The following is a 19,906-nucleotide window of genomic DNA, read 5'->3' as shown; positions in this document are numbered from 1 at the left end:
AATCCGCTAAGGTGCCCTTTAAATCATGGATGCTACCCACGTGCTGCTGCCACCATAGTAGAGCACATGTCACCTTGCTGGATGTCACTTTTCACCCGGTTTCAGCCTCTTGCATCAGGACGATCTAACTGTGTGCAGAAGAGGCGCCCAGGAGCGGCGGCAGCAGGTAGCGCCGCGGTCACCTTTACGCTCCCCAGTTTAATGGGATAGTAAGAGGAGCGCAGAACACGCCCCCCTCCTATGATTGGCCAGCTTCGGGATTCCCCGTCCGTAAAAGGATGACATGCCCATATATGGTAGCGGCACCTCCCCCGGCCGCTGGTCACCTCTATGTAGTCCGTACACTATTGAGCGCAGCGGGAGCTGGCAGCATGGTGAGCGGATCCCAGAGCCACCCAGCCGGGCTCTGCCTGCCTCCTGCCCGGAGGACAGCCACGGAGAGCCTGGAGCAAGGTGAGAACAGCTGGAGCGCAGGAGCTGACACTCATCCTCATCTCCGATACATGAGATCCGCCGTGTGTGATCTGTCACTGCATAGGGGACGGTGTGCCGGGCTGTCCTTGGCTGTGGTCACTCAGCATGCACAGACTGCCAAGGTCACCTTTCTGTGCAGCATCCCCAGATGATAAGGTGACCCTCCAGCTTACCTCCCATTACCGGATCACCAGTGTTACCACCACCGAACCAGTAGAACCCACTTTCAGGTCAAACTTTTCCAAAGATGCGTATTTCTCACAAGCGTACAGTACTCAGTAGCGGCGTATTTGCTGCGTATGTTAAATCCCCGTAATCTGTATTGGTGTATATAAAGCGCCAAAATAGGACCTGCTGCATTTATTTTTACACTGTGTTAGCGGTCCAATAGTAATTAATGGACTCGTGGCGCCGCGTATTCTGAAAAATACCCGCATAATATGGAGTGAGAATATGCCCATGTGTGTGAGCCCTAAAAGTGCGTTCAACTCGAACCAAACTTTTAGCAAAGTTCTACCAGTCCAGGTTTGTACGGGTCGCTCAACACTAGTCGTGAATGTGGTGAAGAACACTGAGCCGGGCTCATACGACGGAATTGGATTGCGTATCCTGCAATCGCCCTCCCCACAGACGATACTCGGTCAAGCGCGGGCTTTAAAAGGCATGCAGTTTATTTCTTTTTTGGTCACAAGTGCGGATACAAATTGCGTATTCCGCAAGCAGAAGACAAATCACAAGGTGCTCTGTTTTGCTGTGGAATCCGCGTGGATGGCCTCCATTGTGTATAGGCTACGGGTACCGCGGCATCGCTAAGAAATATAAGCAAAGAAGAAATAAAAACCGTACTGCGCAGGACTGCCTGCGAGCTTCTGTGGTACAGGTAATAGAGGTACGCCGGGTCCACAGCCTAAAAGCTATAAAAGCCAGTGGAGCTCTCAGAGTTTTCTACTGGGCTCTTCTGGTTCCTACATAATGTTACTAGTTTTACGGGTTTTGGTGAACTTCCCGTTTGGTTGGGTCTAATTCGGAGCGAAACAAACGTTTTGCAAAAGTTTGGTGAACTAACCAAACTGAACTCTTCAAAACTTCACTCTTCACGAACCATCACGTTATATAATGAGGACTGACTAAACTAAGTGATAAAAAAGAGAACAGATGTAGAAGTTTTGGTAAAGGGGTACAAGCTGTGCATGTTTACTTATAGAAGTTTGGTCTAACATAGTAACATAGTATGTTAGGCTGAATGAAGACAAGGTCCATCTAGTTCAGCCTGTTTCAACCCCCCATGTTGATCCAGGGGAAGGCAAAAAATCCCAAGAGGCAGAAGCCAATTAGCCCATTTGTGGGAAAATTCCTTACCGACCCCATAATGGCAGCCAGAATAATCCCTGGATCAACCTTTGATAGTTCCTACCTGAATGTAAGACCCGGAACTACAAACCTGCTGGTCACCTAATGTCTATATCCTGTAATATCCTTCCGCCCAAGAAAGGCGTCTAGTCCCCTGTTAAACTCCTCAATGGATTTTGCCATCACATCACATCTAGTAGAGTATTAATACTAATGGAGTATTTCTAGTTATATTACATACAGGACATATAAAAAGTAGCATCCCCTGTATTACAGCTACTTTATCACAATATAATGTGCATCGTCTGCTAATGTGACCTTTCAATGATTTATTACCACTTATCAATACATTGCTAGTACCCGTGTTTCCCCAAAAATAAGACAGTGTCTTATATTAATTTTTGTTCAAAAAGGTTTAACTTTTTTACATGTATAGCTGCCTGGACACTATTTAAATTGACTTTTTTAATTAACTGTTAGCAGGGCTTAATTTTGGAGTAGGGCTTATATTTCAAGCACCCTCAAAAAGCCTAAAAACTCATTTTGCATCCTCAAAAATTCTGGAAAATCATGCTATGTCTTATTTTCAGGGAAACAGGGGATTGCCAACATATTCAGCAGCACAGTACACATGGTGCCCGCTCACCAGTTTCTGTCCCTGGTGGTGGGATGGTAGGATGTATGGTCCAACTTCTCTTTTATTAAAGGTCTTTTCCTGGGAAATACTATTGATGACCTATGATTGGGACAGGTTATCAATAGTAGATCATCCGGGATCCGTCACTCGGGACCCCAACCGATCAGCTGTGCAGGCGCATGTTGTCAGCGCTGCAATAACGCAGAGGCCGGAATGAAAGCCTCTGCGCCGACCTCTCATGTAGTGGCAGACTCTTGTAAGTGCAGGCGCGGCTCTCATGGATTTCAAGCGCCGGCCATTACACGGAAGTCAGCACGGAGGCTTCTGTGCCAACCTCTGCGTATTTGGAGCTGAAGTCTCCATGCCGACCTCTCATGTATTGGCCGGCACTTATAACTGCATGTACGGTTCTCTTTGAAATTATTGAGAGCCACGCCTGCAGTTACAAGCGTCAGCCACTACACAGAGGTCGGTTCGAAGGCTTCCGCTCTGACCTCTGTGTTACAGTGATGCTGACAACATGCACCCGCACAGCTGATCGGTCAGGGTCCTGAGCAGCGGACCCAAGCCGATCAACTATTGATGACCTATCCTGATGATGGGTCATCAATAGTATTTCGCTGGAAAACCCCTTTAAGTATATTACAAAAATAGCATAGGATACGCGTTTCGGGGAGAACCCCTTCTTCAGTCAAGCTGGGTGGGATATCACTTTTTGGACTAAGGGAAATGGGACCAAAAAGTGCTGGTGGTACCAGTGATGGAGCTGGAGACACATCTCTATTACCATCATCACATTTTTTAGTCCCATATCCCTTATTCCCAGAAGTGATGTCCCACCCAGCTGACTGAAGAAGGGGGTTCTCCCTGAAACGCGTATGCTATGCTGGTTTTTCAATATACTTAGTAGAAGAGAAGTCGGATAATACATCCTACTATCTTTTCTGGAGATTTGCGCCTATCCACCAGTCTTTTCTTTCTTCACACATTTGTTTACTTGAAAGAAACTGAGCTGCTTTCAAGCCATGTGACTGATGAATATGACATCACATGCCTGAGAAGAGGCCGCAACACTCCCATGAGCACTGTGGTCTCTTCAGACATCTGATCAGTGGTGGCGCCCCCTTTAATCAACTATTGATGACCTAACCCTAGGATAGGTCATCCGCTGTTTTGACCCGGAAAACCCCTATAATCTGCACGTACTGACCTGGGCCCATGTATCTACTGTATATTACATGTCATCCAATATCTCTGTGCTAAATGACTTTGCAGCATCCCAGCGGACACCTAGACATTAGGCCCACACTGAGGAGCTGGGAGGGTAGAGTTGGCACTTGTAACAGTGGCTCTTACCAGAATCCTCCCCGGAGGGATGCACGCAACTTCGGGCCAAGTATCTCTAGGCCTCTTCCAGGCAATGCTGGGACAACGATTACCTGTATACATGTGGTAGACTGTAGACTTGTCACGCGTGACGCCACCGTACCTTACACACCGGTATCATCCTCGGCAGAGAAATGAAGTCCACACACACACACAATTAAGTTTTAGCCCCTCAGTCACTGGGAACGGACAGTGACCGGAAAACTTTACTTGAAATTTGTCAGGTTACATGTTATACACACCAGTGCAGGAAAGAATGTGAGGTCAGGGAAGAGACACAGGACGACACCGGTCCTACAGTCCACGTTATCTGTATGGTGGTACTGGTGTATCTTGTCTCCACCGGACGAACGGGTGGAGACGTGGGTTGGCCGGGTTAATTTATGGGGGAGGGACAGGTGACGAGCATAGCAGCGGATTGGCTGAGCCACACACACCTACTCTCACCCTAACCCCCCCCCCCTGCTACCATGTACACTGCTGTGGCCAGTGGTAGTGTCCCCGGCAGCCTCCCATCTGCACTCCAGGGCCCACCGGTGGCTTCTCCCCTGGCACTTCTGGCGCTGTGAATATCCCTGCCAGTCAAGCATCTCCTGTTCCGTACCCAATGTCACTCTGCTAGTCGGCCGCTCCTGTCCCCCGCTCTCACTGCCACCACCACAGGCACCTACAGTGCTCTCAGCTTGCGGTCCTTTTCCCAGCTACAGCCAGCGCCAACATCGCTCTCATTCTCCACGGGGCAGGTGGGTTCCACGGCATGCAGCTCAGTCAGTCCCGCTGCTGCCCCTAAAGCATGCTGTGGCTCTCACAGCTCCTGAAGCTCCAGCCAGGCCCTACCCAATCAGGGGCCTTGGGGGCATTCACATGGCAGGTACAGTTCATCAGTATGTGGGCTAGGATCCACCCATACGTCCGGTGGAGACAAGATATACCAGTACCCTGTAAGGTACCGCTCCTGGAAGGGAAACATTCCAGAGGAGGATGGGGCTAGGATCACTCCACAGACACTCACTCAGCACTTGAAGACACTCTACACGGCAGACTGTTCACTTCAGTCTCTCCTTAGAGGTGGCATCTGCAATAGCAGGCCTCAGGATACCTCTCCTCTTCCTCCATCCTTTCACCACATGAGGGTTGAAGGTACCCCCATGTGGCCGGCACTCCACTCCACACTCAACCGTTGAAGATCAGGAACTCCTCTACCATACCCCAATCACTCACATTTGTAGGGTACAGACATCACGTGACTAGACAGATTTTAATACTTTCCCAGACATGTCCCAGCCACAATCAGACATTAACCTCTCATATGCTGCAGCTGTGCAATACACTTAACAAGAGACTAGATATTTTGCTTAGTGCATCCACACAAAAGACAGGACATGTATGACAATTATGGAGGGCCCAGAAATATAAACTTCGGGCCACTACAACTTCATTAATAAGAAACTGGGACTAAAGATATCACTTCAGATAAGACACAGCTGACACAGATGATATCGAAATCATAAAGCCGTTCTCTAGATATATGCTTCTTTACCTGTGATTGGAGTTTATAGATGCCGTATTCAGATTCGAAGGCCAAAGTTCATTTAACTTGCAGAAAATTAAATACCATGGACCCAACCCACAACCCTTTTTACCCGGAAATATCATTGAGGCAAGGGAATCAACCCGATTCTTCTTTGTTAGTTAATAAAACAGCCAATACTTATGTGTTTTGTGGATGCACCCCTTCCTCAAAAACTGGCTGGATTAGGTGCTGTGCACACACCATGCTTCCCCGAAAATAAGACCTACACTGAAACTAAGCCCTAGCTACACAGCATTAAAAAAAAAGCAATATATTACCTAGAATGCGCTGTCGCTCCTGCAACCTGGGGGTTACTTGCCTTAGAGGATCGCCATCTCTTCCATTCGGGACGGTTGGCACCACGTGCACAAAGGCTCAGGAGAGTCGGATATCTAAAAACTTCTGTCTTCCACCAGCTTTATTTCACATCACATCCAACACTTGTGGAACATATGATTGCAGGGTTCACAACCCACAGGGTCTCCATCACTATCCCCCATCTGGGGCATCTAGAGGGCATTCTCCTCTATCAGGCCTTGTGACACACCCAGACTGGACTTCAGACTTCTAGTTCCTGATTTTTTTTTCTCTCCCTTTTCCTACCACTCTGTGTTGCACATAGTCATATTGTGATACAGAGTAATATATGTGCATCATCTTCCATGTTCCAAGGTACAAAACTCCATTAGTTAAATGTACTTAATAACTAAGTTCTGCCTTTTTTTTTTCTAATGAATGGAACTACTTCCCAGCAACAAATCTGCCCCGTGTAACTCTACCCTCTGTCACGCCATTCTTGTATAGTTTTGTCACTTTTATTAAAACCAAAATAAAAAAATGGTACAAATAAATACCCTTAAGCTGAACATATACTTTAGATGGCCATGGGCTAAGCGCTTGTTTGTCTGACAGGTATTTCTCTCAACCCCTCCATACACATAAATGCTCAGTTTCAACAAGAGTACATATGTTCTGTATGGGCGGAGTGAAATAAGCCCCTGCCAGAAGCCTCTGGGGATGTCTTATCTTCCTGGAGAACAAAAGGATTGGGCAACTTGAAATCCAACAGCTTGAGCCTTCTCTCCTCCGACATCTGCTGCTAAGGAAAGCTGGGATACCCCCTTACACATTAGGTGGTCAGCTGAACAACACTAATGTCTGCGGCTTTAAAGTATTTTCTTCACTGTACATTTTTTATGGCATAAGGCTAGGATCTGCTATTATTATTATAAAAAAAAAAAAATATATATATATATATATATATATATATATATATATTTTTTTTTTTTTTTTTTCCTCTGGAAGGAATTTGATTTGCCGTCTATATCATTGGTGGCAGTGGGGGTGATGATGTGTGTATTAAACAAAAAGATGCATATACTTGCTTTCCACTGCTCCCCGGCCGCTGCTGAGTGCTGCTTCGGTGCTCTGTTTACATTAGCAATGGCATGGCTTGTTTACCCACAAGACTGCTGAGGCCAATGGGAGTCCAACAGGGACATCATCAGTGATGCTCTACACTAGAAGCCTATGTGACAGGTTTACGGGACGTCACCAGGGTTGCTGTTAGGTGCTGCAGCACAGGACTGCCGAAACGGGGAGCCCAAAACTATCTAAAAGAAATAACTCTGGAAACCCTATTAATAATCACCTCCTACTATAAATTATAATTACAGATACTACCAAAGTGTCAGAAGGAAAAGTTAAGAACTGCGTAACCACAATAAGAGACACGCAGAATTCTCAGGATCTGTTTAATGTGACTATTCAACTGCCTGGAGGAGACAACATTGAAATACAGGTGAGTCATGTTTGTGAGTATTCACATAGAATATGTCTGTGTACCATTGTACATTTTTTTTTCTTTATCTTCTGACATGCAATAGTAACAGAAAAGAAGCACTATATATATATATATATATATATATATATATATATTTTATTTTTTTTATACTATGGCCAGCTGTACACAGCAGAGCCCCTGTGTACCTGCTTTTTCTGTACTGCGGATGCTAGCCATTGGTCATGCACAGTACAGATTGTTTTTTTTCCTGTGCCAACGCTCGGCAATAACGCGGTTACCCACAGCCTATCCGCGTTGTTAATTGCAGATGGGCTACGGCTCGGACGGCTTCCACTGACTTCAATGGAGGCAGTCTGCAGCAAAACTGAGCATGCTGTGATTTTGGGTAATTTTTAAAAACGCTATTTTATGATAATGTCATTACCCATCACTGTATGGCTGTAGGGAATGCAAATAATAAAATATTAGTGTATTGCCCAAGGTCTGTGCTTGTATGTCAGACCTTGGTACTGAATTATGAGACACAAGGTTGTCCCTACACATTAGTCATAAAAATAATATCTTTTACATTGACTTTACTAGAGGAACTAAGGTTGTTGTTTTTTTCTAGTTTCCTGGAACCTGGAGGCCTTGCCTATGATAATAATTCAATATGTCTTACTATCTATATAAGCAGTCCCAGTTCAGAGATTAGATAGACGAAGTCATCCTATGCTGTGTTATACACTGTTTGCCATTGCATGATATAACCACTCTTCTTTTTGGGGGCTGCGCCTTATTAACATGTCACCTTTCATTATGCTAATTGTGTATGGTTATCAATGGGCACTTGGGTTGCATGGTTCTCTGGTCATGAAATCACTGCGGCAGAGGGAACTCGGTATTTGGAAAATATTCCCTTCACAGATGAGAACCCTTAAAACCTAACCTTTAATAACGGAGGGCTATATATCAACAGACAAGACAACCAAACAATCAATGTCCCTAGGGGCAGTAGCCAGGAGTGAATTAATAATAACCCACCACAATGGCCCACTAAAGGGAGGACAGGAGGTAAGTATAAGCGCTGCAGAACATGTTGGCGCTATATAAACCTATCAGGAATGCTCAGAGAATCCAATACTTAGTGTCTTCATAAGTCGGAGACATAAAATGAATAGGTAATCCTTTACAATAGCCCCACAACATGATGGACAGCACGTGAGTACTGTATACGAGACCGGAATACAGATGTCTCCCGGTCCAGTAAACTAAGGTACAATGCCTGTACTTCGAATGACCGGTGCATCCAGTATAATAGTGGGGGTCAGAGTAAGAACCCACTCCTTCACACGCCCTATTTCTGCCTGTACCTAGTTGAGCCACTAAGATGAAAGACTATTTTTGTGCCCTAAACTTCAAGACTTCAAATGCAGCTCAAAGAAACGACTCTTTCGTGGAATTTTGATGAGTATCCTAGAAGGTTAGACGCGTTTCAATCCGACATCTAACTTCATCAGGAACCATGTAGGTCTCTAGATTAATTCTAATAGTGATCTCCAACCACATCAAATAATAGAATCCCTAGATGTGTAGGGATCTACTCTAGGACAACTGTAGGCACAATCACCTTGGATCACTAAAGCCCATAGCCCAATCCTCCCAAGCCCAGAACCAATTAAATTAAAATGTAGCCGCAAAGTCAGTCCTGATGGTGGAGTGACTGCTGTATGTCCCCTTTCATTATGCTAATTGTGTATGGCTATCGGGCACTTGGGTTGCATGGTTCTCTGGTCATGAGTGTTGTGTTGTATGGGCTGTGATCAAAGCTGATTAACATGCTTTATACGGGGATGCTTTGTGCATCTTTGGAAGTTGTGATATATTTTCTGTATACTCTACAACTGTCAGTTGTGGCTTTGTAAGCTATATGAGTAGCTACTGGTAGTCACAAAAAACAGGCCAAATCATTCTTGAGTGTAGTTAGGTCTGGCTAGCCAATGAGCTGATGACCCTATGATCGTGTAGGTGTTGACCCTTCACCCTGTCAACTCTCAGCCCATGTCAGCTGAGGCATTGCTTGATCCTTGAGGATAACCCATTACCAGAAGTGTCCCTTTAGTGCAGTGGTTTTGGATCGCCACCGAGAAAGATTGTACTTTGTAAAGCCCTTCGAAACACAGTTGTTTTGACCAAAGATTGTAGAAGTGCCAGCCCAAGGTGCCCAACCAAGTTCAGTTAATATAAGTTGCTTTGTAATTTTAAACACTGTAACTGCCAAGTGTGTGTGCCCATCTGAGACTGCCAAGCTGTGTGTGACTTCTTTGAGACTGTTCTGTTGCTATTAGTAACCACCAAGCTATGTGCCTCAACGCTTCAGCAACATTTCAGGACCAGGATACAAATTAGTATAACCGGCATCACTTGCTCAAATAAGCTGGTATAAAACTCCAAAGAAAGTTGCTGTACAGACAGAAGGGAGAAGTTAACTAATTGGTGTCCAGCGCCAAATAACACTGAGCATGTGCCAGTGAGTGAGTCACATGGGCAGGGCCGATGCCATGATGCCTACTCGGACATGTTAGATCTCACTGCCTCCAATATATTATAATTAGGAAAACTCCTCTAATCCTCCTTGGCATGTAGTTCTATGTTGCTTTTTATGTGCACAGGTGTCACCCAAAGAACTGCTTCAAGAGATTATCCAGGTATTGATGGAACATGAAGACTCTTGCCATAGAACATGCTTTTCACTTCAGTTTGATGGGATTGTTCTGGACAACTTTTCAGAGCTGAAGTCTGTTGAGGGGCTGAGAGAAGGTTCTGTTCTAAAAGTTGTGGAGGGTAAGTATGTGCTCGTTATACATGCGTAATTAATGTACATTGTTATTAGTGCTAATGCTCTCTTGCTTCGGGAATTGATTGGACAGTACTTAAGGGACTATAACACCTGAAATTCCATTTTATTTTAGAAGCATATACCATCAGAGAGGCGAGAATTCACATACGTCATTTCAGGGACTTATTGAAAAGTCTGGACCTCACAGATGCCTACAATGGAGTAGATTGCAGCTCACTGTCCTTCCTCAGCAGCATTTCAGAAGGAGACATTGGAGGTATTGTTGATTTGGGTTTAAGATTTGCTAATACATAGGTTAAACGGTAGAGTTTTTATATTTTGCCCTGGACTCCTCTATTTTCATAAAATTTTTTTTCTCCCATTCTAGATTCCTCCAGTTATGAAAACAATGGAAAGAAGAAGAAGCAGCGATCATCTGCAGAACAAGGGCTGGATGCAATAGACTGTTCTCCGCCAGATTATATTCTTCCAGGAAGTATGGAGCGTCCGTTGCAACCACTTCAACCCGTCTGTATCGACTACAAGGTAACTTTCCTCCTACTGATCAAGTACTTTTGCCTCCATCCATTCACTGACTGATGTCACAGTGTGGGGCATGCTGCCAGGGGCGAGAGCCTTTTAACACCACAGTGGGAAGGGAATTGACCTGGCTACATACTCCCATCTCTGCACCTCTGCATTTATCTGTTATCTTACTTTTGGTCATAATTAATTTTGTTAGTTGGAAAACTCCTTTCACTTATAACCCAAGAATACATAATGTATCAATAAGATATGGTACAAGCTTCTGATTCGTGAGGACTCCCATGATTGCAAGAACAGAGGAGTCTGGTCACCCATTTCTGGCACATAGTTCATTGTTCCCAGCAAGAGAAACCAAGTAATCTTGTAGATATGATACCTTTTAATGGCTAACAAAAATACATGATGTTATAGCTAGCTTTCAAACCTCTCAGGAGTCTTCCTCAGCAATTATACTAAGAGGTTCAAAAGCTGGCTATAACTTCATTTATTTTTGTTAGCCATTGAAATGTATCATATATAAAAGATTACTTGATTTCTCTTGCTGGGAACAATCATTTTGATCTACTGGCTAACACCGTACCAAACTTTTTTCATGGCACATAGGTGACCTGCTTTGGCAGTTACTAGGAATTAATATGGAAGCTACAGAACATTGACTGAAATGCCATAAAGGTCTTTTATGTGACATCTTCTTTCATTCGCATTTCTGACTTTCCCGTTTTGTCAATATCTTTGCTGCAGCCTACAGAATGTCTGAAATCATTGATTATGAGCGGCTGGAATCCCCCTCCAGGCAATCGGAAAATGCATGGAGATCTCTTGTACTTAACTGTAGTGACGATGGAAGACCACCACATTAATATCACTTCCTCCAACAGGGGTTTCTACATCAACCAGTAAGTGCCACGAGGAACGTCTTCAGTGGTCAGTAATACTTGTAAGTGTTTGATGCTAGGAGGTGCTCTGGAACCACTTCTGGGGCAGCACAAGTCATTTTAGGATGCCTGTATTAATCATGTGCAAAAATGTTTCAGATTTTAGAGGGTAACTCTAAAACCTTCTTCTGTTTCATTCCAACACTGGTGATTGATTGCTAGTAATGTGGAAGGGGGACCTGGAGGGAGGGCAGGGGGTCTGGCTACTATTTGTATCTGGAGTCTTTTATACAAATGTCCATTGTTTTGCATTTTATTTCTAGATCAACAGCAGAGGTATTTAATCCAAAACCAGCGACACCAAGCCATCTGAGCCATAGTATTGTTGAGCTGCTGAACCAGGTCAGCCCAGTTTTCAAGAAGAATTTTTCCAATCTACAAAAGAAGAGGTGAAGTGCAACAACCGAGCCCTCCTAATGATATAAATGTATAGAATAGAGCAGTATACCAGCACATACACCAAAAAATGATACATAACAGAGGCTGATAAAATCACGCAAGATTTGTGTGCTGCGAGACGCACAAATATGAACCTCATTCTTTGAGCGATGTTTTCCTGCATGGCACCGCGATGCGATGCTATGCAGGAAGAAAAAATTGCGGCATGTTCTATCTGGCTGAGTGATCTCGCATTGCAGCCTCATTGCTTTCAATGGGCCCGACAGCAGCAGTCCCTATTGAAAGCAATGGGAGAACGCCACTATCCTCTGCCGCAGCTGTGGCAGCCACACCAGAGGATCCCTGCAACTCAGAAGTGACATGAGGCTGTTTTCACATGAAACCGCTTGGTATCCACATGGATTTCTTATGGATGGCGAGCATGATATGGGGTCGGGATTCACGGACCCATATCTCGCCTGCGTGAAGTTAGCCAGAGTGTGGTAAATTGAGAACATGAGCTTAAAAAAAGGTTCACTTTTTAAACCATTGTACAGTTTATACATTGATATCCCTTACAGAACTGTATAACTTGTAGCGATCCTGGTTTACAGCTATCATTATAGCTCAGAACTTATTCTCAATTCTTCTGGTTGTCATTGGAAACCATCTACAGCAGAAGTAAGTGGGGTAGGACGTCCCCATGCCAACACTTGCAGATTACGTCTGTGCCAGACATACACAAAAAAATGGCAACGTTTCGGGGCCTATGATAGAGGTTTTGTCAAGCATATATGAAGGACACAAGTCAACAGATAAATGGCAAAATAGTGGATGTGCACCATGTGACATTAACATATACAGCCAAACAAGGATTCAAAACCACAGCAGATCTGCCATACAAGGTTTTGTTACTAAATGCTTTGCATCTATTGGGTTATAGGCCTAATTGTAGAACTTGCGGTTTTCAAACGTTGCTGCTTTTGTGTATATCTGGTTCAGAATAAACCTGCACTTGTTGGCATGCTGACGTCCTAGACTACTTTCTTTGGAATCGCACCTTATTCACATGTATGAAGGACCGTCATCCAGGACTGTTCGTTGCATTGCTCCTGTTTGAGGCAGTTGTGCTGCTCTTATAACTATCTCCCTGCTATATCCAGCAGAAGAGAGCTGTATACTAGGCATTTTATTGCTTTTAGGTTGAAGTTCTCCTTAACTTTGAATATATTGTAGTGTGTTTAGTATGCTTTACTAGCTTTGTTTTACAATCCCAAGTCCATAAAAGTTGTGAACACTGTGTAAAATGTAGAGAAAAAGATAATGCAATGATTTGGAAATCTCTTAGAGCCATATTTTATTCATGATAGAACACATATCAGAACTTAAATGTGAGACTTTGTATATTTTCAGTTAAAAAAATTAACTCTAGAGATGAGCAAGCATACTCGCTAAGGGCAATTACTAGAGCGAGCATTGCCCTTAGCGAGTACCTCCCCGCTCGAGACAAAAGGTTCGAGTGGCGGCGTGGGGGAGCGGTGAGTAGCGGCAGTCAGCAGGGGGGAGAGAGAGATCTCCCCGCTCTCCCCCGCAGCTCCCTGCCCGCCGCCGGCACCCGAACCTTTTGTCTCGAGCGAGCAGGTACTCGCTAAGGGCAATGCTCGCTCGAGCAATTGCCCTTAGCGAGTATGCTCGCTCATCACTAATTAACTCCTTTAGAAATTGATGGCAGCAACACCTCAAAAAAAGTTGGGTCAGGGGTAACAAAAGGATGAAAAAGTGGTACTAATGAAAAACAGCTGGAGGGTCAATTTTCTAAAAATCCAAAAGACTGTGTATTAAAAGAGCAGAGTCTCTCAGAAGCAAAGATGGTCAGAGGATTACTAATCTGTGAAAAACTCTAAAAATTGTGTAACAATTTCAGGAAAATGTTCCTCAGTGTAAAATTGAAAGACTTTTGAATATCCCTCCATCTACAGTAAATAATATCATCATCATCATCATCCATCATTCATCATCATATCATCTGGAGAAATTCATGCGCACAAGCCTTTAAGGCCGACAATCTGTATTGGATGCTTGTGGTCTATGGGCCCTCAGGCGGCACTCCATTATAATTCTGTAATGCAGATCACTGCATGGACTCAGGAATACTTCCAGAAATCATTGTCTGTGAACACACTCACCACGCAATCCACAAATACGAGTTAAAGCTGTATCATGCAAAGAAGAATCCTTATATCAACACAATCCAGAAATGCCAGCGTCTTCTCTGGGCCAAAGCTCATTTAAAATGGACTGAGGCAAAAAGTTAAAAACTGTTCTGTAGTCAGATGAATCAAAATGTAAGATTCTTTTTGCAAACTACAAAAGCGGTGTCCTGGTGACTCAAGAGGAAAGAGTAGTTATCAGCGCACAGTTCAAAAGCCTGCATCTCTGATGGTATGGGCTGGCATTAGTGCCTATGGCATGGGCAGCTTACACATCTAGAAAGGCACTATCAATGCTGAGCAGTATATAGAGGTTTTAGAACTAGAAATGTTCCCATCAAGGCAACGTCTTTCAAGGAAGGCCTTGCATATTTCAGCCATATACTGCATCCACTAGAACAGCATGGCTTCACATAGGAAGAGTCCGGGTGCTGAACTGACCTTCCTGCGGGCCAGACCTTTTCACCTTTCAAAACATTTGGCACATTATGAAACGAAAAATCCAGCAAAGACGACCCAGGACTGCTGAGCAGCTGGAATTCAACAGATGGGATAACTTTAATATCCCAAACTCCAGCAATTGTTCTCTTCCCAGACCTTTACAGACTGTTGTAAAAAAGAAGAGACACTACACAGTATCCCAACTTTTTTGGAATTGGGGTTGTAATTTATTTGTATCACCTTCAGCGCACCGATATAATATGTATTTTCCCACCATCTAGGGTTCATCGTCACCCCCTGGAGAGAATCGCAACGCCGTATCAAATTTACAGCTGGATAGCCCCAAGCAGTAATCATATCATAGACTGTGTGCGGGCAGAAGATGCCTACAATTCACGCCTGGGATATGAAGAGCACATTCCTGGCCAGGTACAACTATAAATTTGTGACCAGTCTGGCATGTCAACAGCTACTATATACATTTGTAGCTCTATTGACTGTACTAGTTCTGTTCTTGGTGTAAAAAGGACGTCTTTATAAGATTGATAGGAAACTATTAGAGATGAGCGAACGTGTTCTTAACGAACACTTACGCACCCAGACACCGGCTTTAGCGAGGACTTCAGTGTCCGCGCGTAAAGATTCGGCCGGCGCCGGGGGGCGGGGAGAGGCGCGGCGGCGCGGGCGGCAGCAGCGGGGAACAGGGGGGAGCCCTCTCTCTCTCCCTCTCCCCCCCACTCCCCGCCGCACCCCCCCGCGCTGCCACGGCGACCCCCGAACTTTTTTCGCCCGAGCACGGAATTGCTCGCAAAGTTCGGTGCTCGGGCGAAAAGGGGCGGAGCCGAACACGTTCGCTCATCTCTAGAAACTATCATTACTGGTGTTGGTCCGGATGTAAGATTTATGGACCTTTTGTGGCCTGGACTTGCAAGATACTGACCTTGTAAATTGTCAATGGTGTCAGTCTTTGGATAGATTGCAAAATTCTAAAATGCTGCTGCCACCCCACTCTACTGTAGTCTAGTACCCATTTAGAAGGCCTCTTACACTGTGTTCCTATCACCTTGCAGGAGATAAAGTAGATTGAAGGATATGCATATCAGGGCAGCAAGGGCCCATATCTGCTGCTGGCATTAGAGAGGTGGCACTTGACAGCTCCCAACTATATCACTATTGTTAATTGTACTGTATTAGAGAGTTAACCTACTTTTAAAACTGTATTCAAATAGGATGAACTCTGAGTAGAGATGAGCGAGTATACTCACTAAGGCACATTACTCGAGCGAGTAGTGCCTTAGCCGAGTATCTCCCCGCTCGTCTCTAAAGATTCGGGGGCCGGCGCGGGTGACAGGTGAGTTGCGGGGGGAAGAGAGGGAGAGAGAGATCTCCCCTCTGTTCCTCCCCGCTCTCCGCCGCCGGCCCCCGAATCTTTAGAGACGAGCGGGGAGATACTTGGCTAAGGCACTACTCGCTCGAGTAATGTGCCTTAGCGAGTATACTCGCTCATCTCTAACTCTGAGGTATAACTTATTATTGGCATCTAATACTAGTTTGAGAAATACAAGTTATGTAATATGAGAAAAAATAACTGATCATAGTCGTAATAATAATAATCTTTATCTGAAAGACAAGGGACTGGAATGAAGAGCTGCAGACCACTAGAGAACTCCCTCGGCAGCTCTCGACAGATGAGCTTCTGCAACGAAGAGCAAACTTTAAGGTACTAAGAATGACTAGTGATGGGATATATTGCTTTACTGTTCTTACTGCTGCCTCCAGTATAATGGCATCCATGCATGACAGGCTCATGGTGTCATTTTCATACATACAGTAAGCCCATTCCGTTGCAGGTCTTCTTGGAGCTTTCCTGCCTGTTCAGGTTGTCAAAATGTTCAGCTTCGCTTTTGATGTCAATGGTAGAAAGAAGAAGAAAAGGGACAACCATCAAATAGTCTCAGAACTGTGTACATTACCCTTCCTGATTCGGAAGGTCATACAAAGTGCTATCCCCTACATGATAATGAGCAGCAATTGGTATAGAATAAATATGATGTCTGTGGAACCTTAACCCTTAAAGTGACCCTCCTGGCCTGGAGAAGCAAAGATGGTTGAACCACCTCTCTAACTACCTGCTGTATACTGTGCATTGCATGCATCCGTAGTCTTAGATACTACATGCCGCTCTGACTGGTCAGCACCGCTAATGGGTAGTGTCTTAGACTAATGATACAAACTAATACACAGTTGCATCAGGCAGTTAGGGACGCTAGTGCGGCCATCTTTGTCTGTCCAGGGCTGGAAGATTGCTTTAACCCTTTCCAATCCAATTTGTATCCTGGTTTTCCTAGGGAGCTTACTCTTTTTCCGCCGTTATACAATGGCGCTATGTGCTGGCTAAAGCCAGTACTGCATGAGGTGACACGTTGGATAGGCTCCAACAGCAGAGAGGCTGGCAATATACAGTAAGAGAACCCCGACGGACGTCTTTCAACATCGGAGCTGTACAGCTTTAAATCCTAATGTCTTTAGACGTCAGACAGTGGATTGGAAAGGGTTAAAGGACCCAGCTATTTTAAGCCTTGCGGTCACAGCGATTGTATTCTTTCTAATGCTTTTTTTATTTTCAGCTTTTGCAGGATGAGGTGTCTGTGTCAATGACATGATTTTGTTCATATGTAATACACTGGAAAACTTTGATTAATCTTTTTTCGGGAATGGAGAAGAACAGCAATCGCGTCATTGCTTTTTGGCATTTGTTTTTACATCCTTCATAGTATGGCATGAGTGATATATGTAAATACCTAATTTTATACCGTTGGTTTTTGCTATGCTACTTTTGCACAATCAAAACAATAGTGTAAGAAAAAAAAAACCTTTGCTTTGGTGTTGCTACATTCTGTAAGACATATTTTGTGGGATGATTTGTAGTTTTCATTGGTATGATTTTGGGGTACGCTTGTATTCCTTTTTTTTTTTAAGAGAGGGAATGATCAAAAAATACAATTCTGCCCTGTTGCTTCAGTTTTCTTTTTTTTAAGCAGGGTTAACCATGTAAGATTAATTTCATGTTATGGGTTGTTGGCAATATCACATCTTACATCCAAGCTAAAGGCGGTACAACAGGGTACTAAGGCCTCCATGCCCAGCCATATCGCATATTGCATCCAAGCTAGAGGTGGCCCAACAGGGTACTAGAACTCCCATGCCTGCCTGTATCAAATCTTGTATCCAAGCCGAAGGCAGTACAACAGGGTACTAGAAGCTCTGTGCCTGCCCATATCACATCTTGCATGCAAGCTAGAGGCTGCCCAACAGGGTACTAGAGCCTCCATGCCTGCCAGCCATATCACATCTTACATCCAAGCTAGAGGCGGTACAACAGGGTACTAGAGCCTCCCTTCAAGTGTTCAGTTTTCCAGAATAGATTTAACATTTTGCTCTGAAATTGCAATCCCTTACCTATATCAACATTACAATTAGAGATGAGCGAGCATACTCGCTAAGGACAATTGCTCGATCGAGCATTGTCCTTAGCGAGTACCTGCCCGCTCGGGAGAAAAGGTTCGGCTGCTGGCGCGGGTGAGAGATCTCCCCTCCGTTCCTCCCCCGCAGCTCCCTGCCCTCTGCCGGCAGCCGAATCTTTGCTCCCGAGCGGGCAGGAACTCGCTAAGGGCAATGCTCGATCGATCAGTGGCAATCTCCTCCATGGGCTTTGTTTGGTATCACAAATCATATCTATTCACTTGGCAATGCGCTTCAATTCCAGACAAGTCCATGGACCACAGTGGCACTGTTTCTTTAAACAGGTACATTTTACAAAGTTAATTGACTTGTGTATTATTCCTCATAGATAAACTCTGACTTTGTTGGGGCAGCCACCCGCGGAGCCATGGCAGTGATTGATGGAAACGTTATGGCGATTAACCCTGGAGAGGAAACAAAAATGCAAATGTTTATTTGGAACAACATCTTTTTTAGCTTTGGCTTTGATGTAAGAGAGCACTACAAGGACTTGGGTGGAGATCATGCTGCCCACGTGGCTGCCACCCATGACTTGAAAGGAGTACAGGCCTACTGTGATCTGGACATTGAAGAACTTTATGTGTTAGGCACTGTGGTTCTGGATTATAGAGGCTACAGAGTAACTGCTCAGTCAATCATTCCCGGAATATTGGACCGTAAGGAAGACCAAAGTGTTGTTTATGGTTCTATTGACTTTGGTAAAACTGTATCATCAAATGTAAAATATTTAGCTTTACTCCAGAAAGCCTGTAAACCACTTAGGATATTGAAGCACACTGTGCTAAATGAAAAGGATGAAGAGGTGCTTCTGTGTTCTTCTGTGGAGTGCAAAGGAATTGTGGGTAATGATGGGCGCCACTACATTTTGGATCTCCTTAGAACTTTCCCTCCTGATGTAAACTTCTTACCACTGAAGGAAGAGGACATACTAAAAGACTGTCAAGAGCTTGGATTCCCTAAATCTTATCGCCACCGATTGTGCTGTTTGAGGCCAGAGCTCATAGAAAGCTTTGTTCAATACAAGTAAGTTAATCGGTCAGCCCAGATATAGGAACAAATAAGAGCGACATGTTATGAGCAGAGGTGTAACTTGAAGCTCCTGGGCCCCAATGCGAAAATCTGTAACAGGGCCCCCAACTAGAATGCTTTATTCATAGTACTAGGCTCCCCTATATGCAGAAGAGAGGCCTTATGGGCCCGCTAAGGCTCCTGGGCCCCGATGCACCTGCATTCTCTTCATCCCCTATAGTTATGCCCCTGGTTATGAGCTATTGATGACCCATCTTTAGCATCGGCCATCAACAGCAGATCGGCAGGGAGCTACTGCTTGGAAACCCCACAGATCAGCTGTTGGCCGGGCGGTGTGCTCCTGCACTGAGCTAACTTCTACTGGAAGTAGACTGCTCCATTCCCACCAAAGTGACTGGCTTGGTAATGCAGGATAAGTTCCTATTCCTTACAGTAGGAACATGGCCTGCAATACCAAGCCAGGCCACTGCAGTGGGAATGGAGCTCTGTGCTTTCGTTCAGCAAATGGCGGATCGGTAGGGGGTCCTGATCTGCTGTTGATGGCCTATTCTAACTCTGCCAGATTTATTTAGTAAGGTCACTGGCATTCATATACTATAACATTATTTAAAATGACATTTTTGTAATTTCTAGCTATGGAATAATTGAAGTGGTTGTCCAGGACTTTACAATTGATAACCTGTTCTCTGGATAGGTCCTCAATAGTTGATCGGCTGGGGTCTGACACTCAGGATCCCTGCCAATCAGTTGTTCTCTGGGTCCCCTGTCATTGCATACAGAGCCAAAGGTAGACAGCTCTGCCA

General features: G+C 44.6%; 1 protein-coding gene across 1 annotated transcript in view; it reads left to right on the top strand.

Annotated features, from left to right (window-relative positions):
• The first annotated feature begins 332 nt into the window (after nt 1-332).
• Nucleotides 333-19,906, top strand: part of LOC136628199 (clustered mitochondria protein homolog) — a 46,209-nt gene continuing 26,635 nt past the window's right edge. The window contains exons 1-10 of the mRNA XM_066603917.1: nt 333-453; nt 7,097-7,221; nt 9,876-10,047; nt 10,176-10,319; nt 10,431-10,588; nt 11,330-11,484; nt 11,787-11,912; nt 14,834-14,981; nt 16,180-16,272; nt 18,403-19,097. Of these exons, the coding sequence (XP_066460014.1) occupies nt 372-453; nt 7,097-7,221; nt 9,876-10,047; nt 10,176-10,319; nt 10,431-10,588; nt 11,330-11,484; nt 11,787-11,912; nt 14,834-14,981; nt 16,180-16,272; nt 18,403-19,097 (1,898 nt within the window). The 5' untranslated portion in view covers nt 333-371. The remainder of the gene's footprint in view (nt 454-7,096; nt 7,222-9,875; nt 10,048-10,175; nt 10,320-10,430; nt 10,589-11,329; nt 11,485-11,786; nt 11,913-14,833; nt 14,982-16,179; nt 16,273-18,402; nt 19,098-19,906) is intronic.

This window comes from Eleutherodactylus coqui, chromosome 5 (genome assembly GCF_035609145.1).
Source record: "Eleutherodactylus coqui strain aEleCoq1 chromosome 5, aEleCoq1.hap1, whole genome shotgun sequence".
NCBI classification, from domain to species: domain Eukaryota; kingdom Metazoa; phylum Chordata; class Amphibia; order Anura; family Eleutherodactylidae; genus Eleutherodactylus; species Eleutherodactylus coqui.
This window is presented reverse-complemented; position numbering and strand designations above follow the sequence as displayed.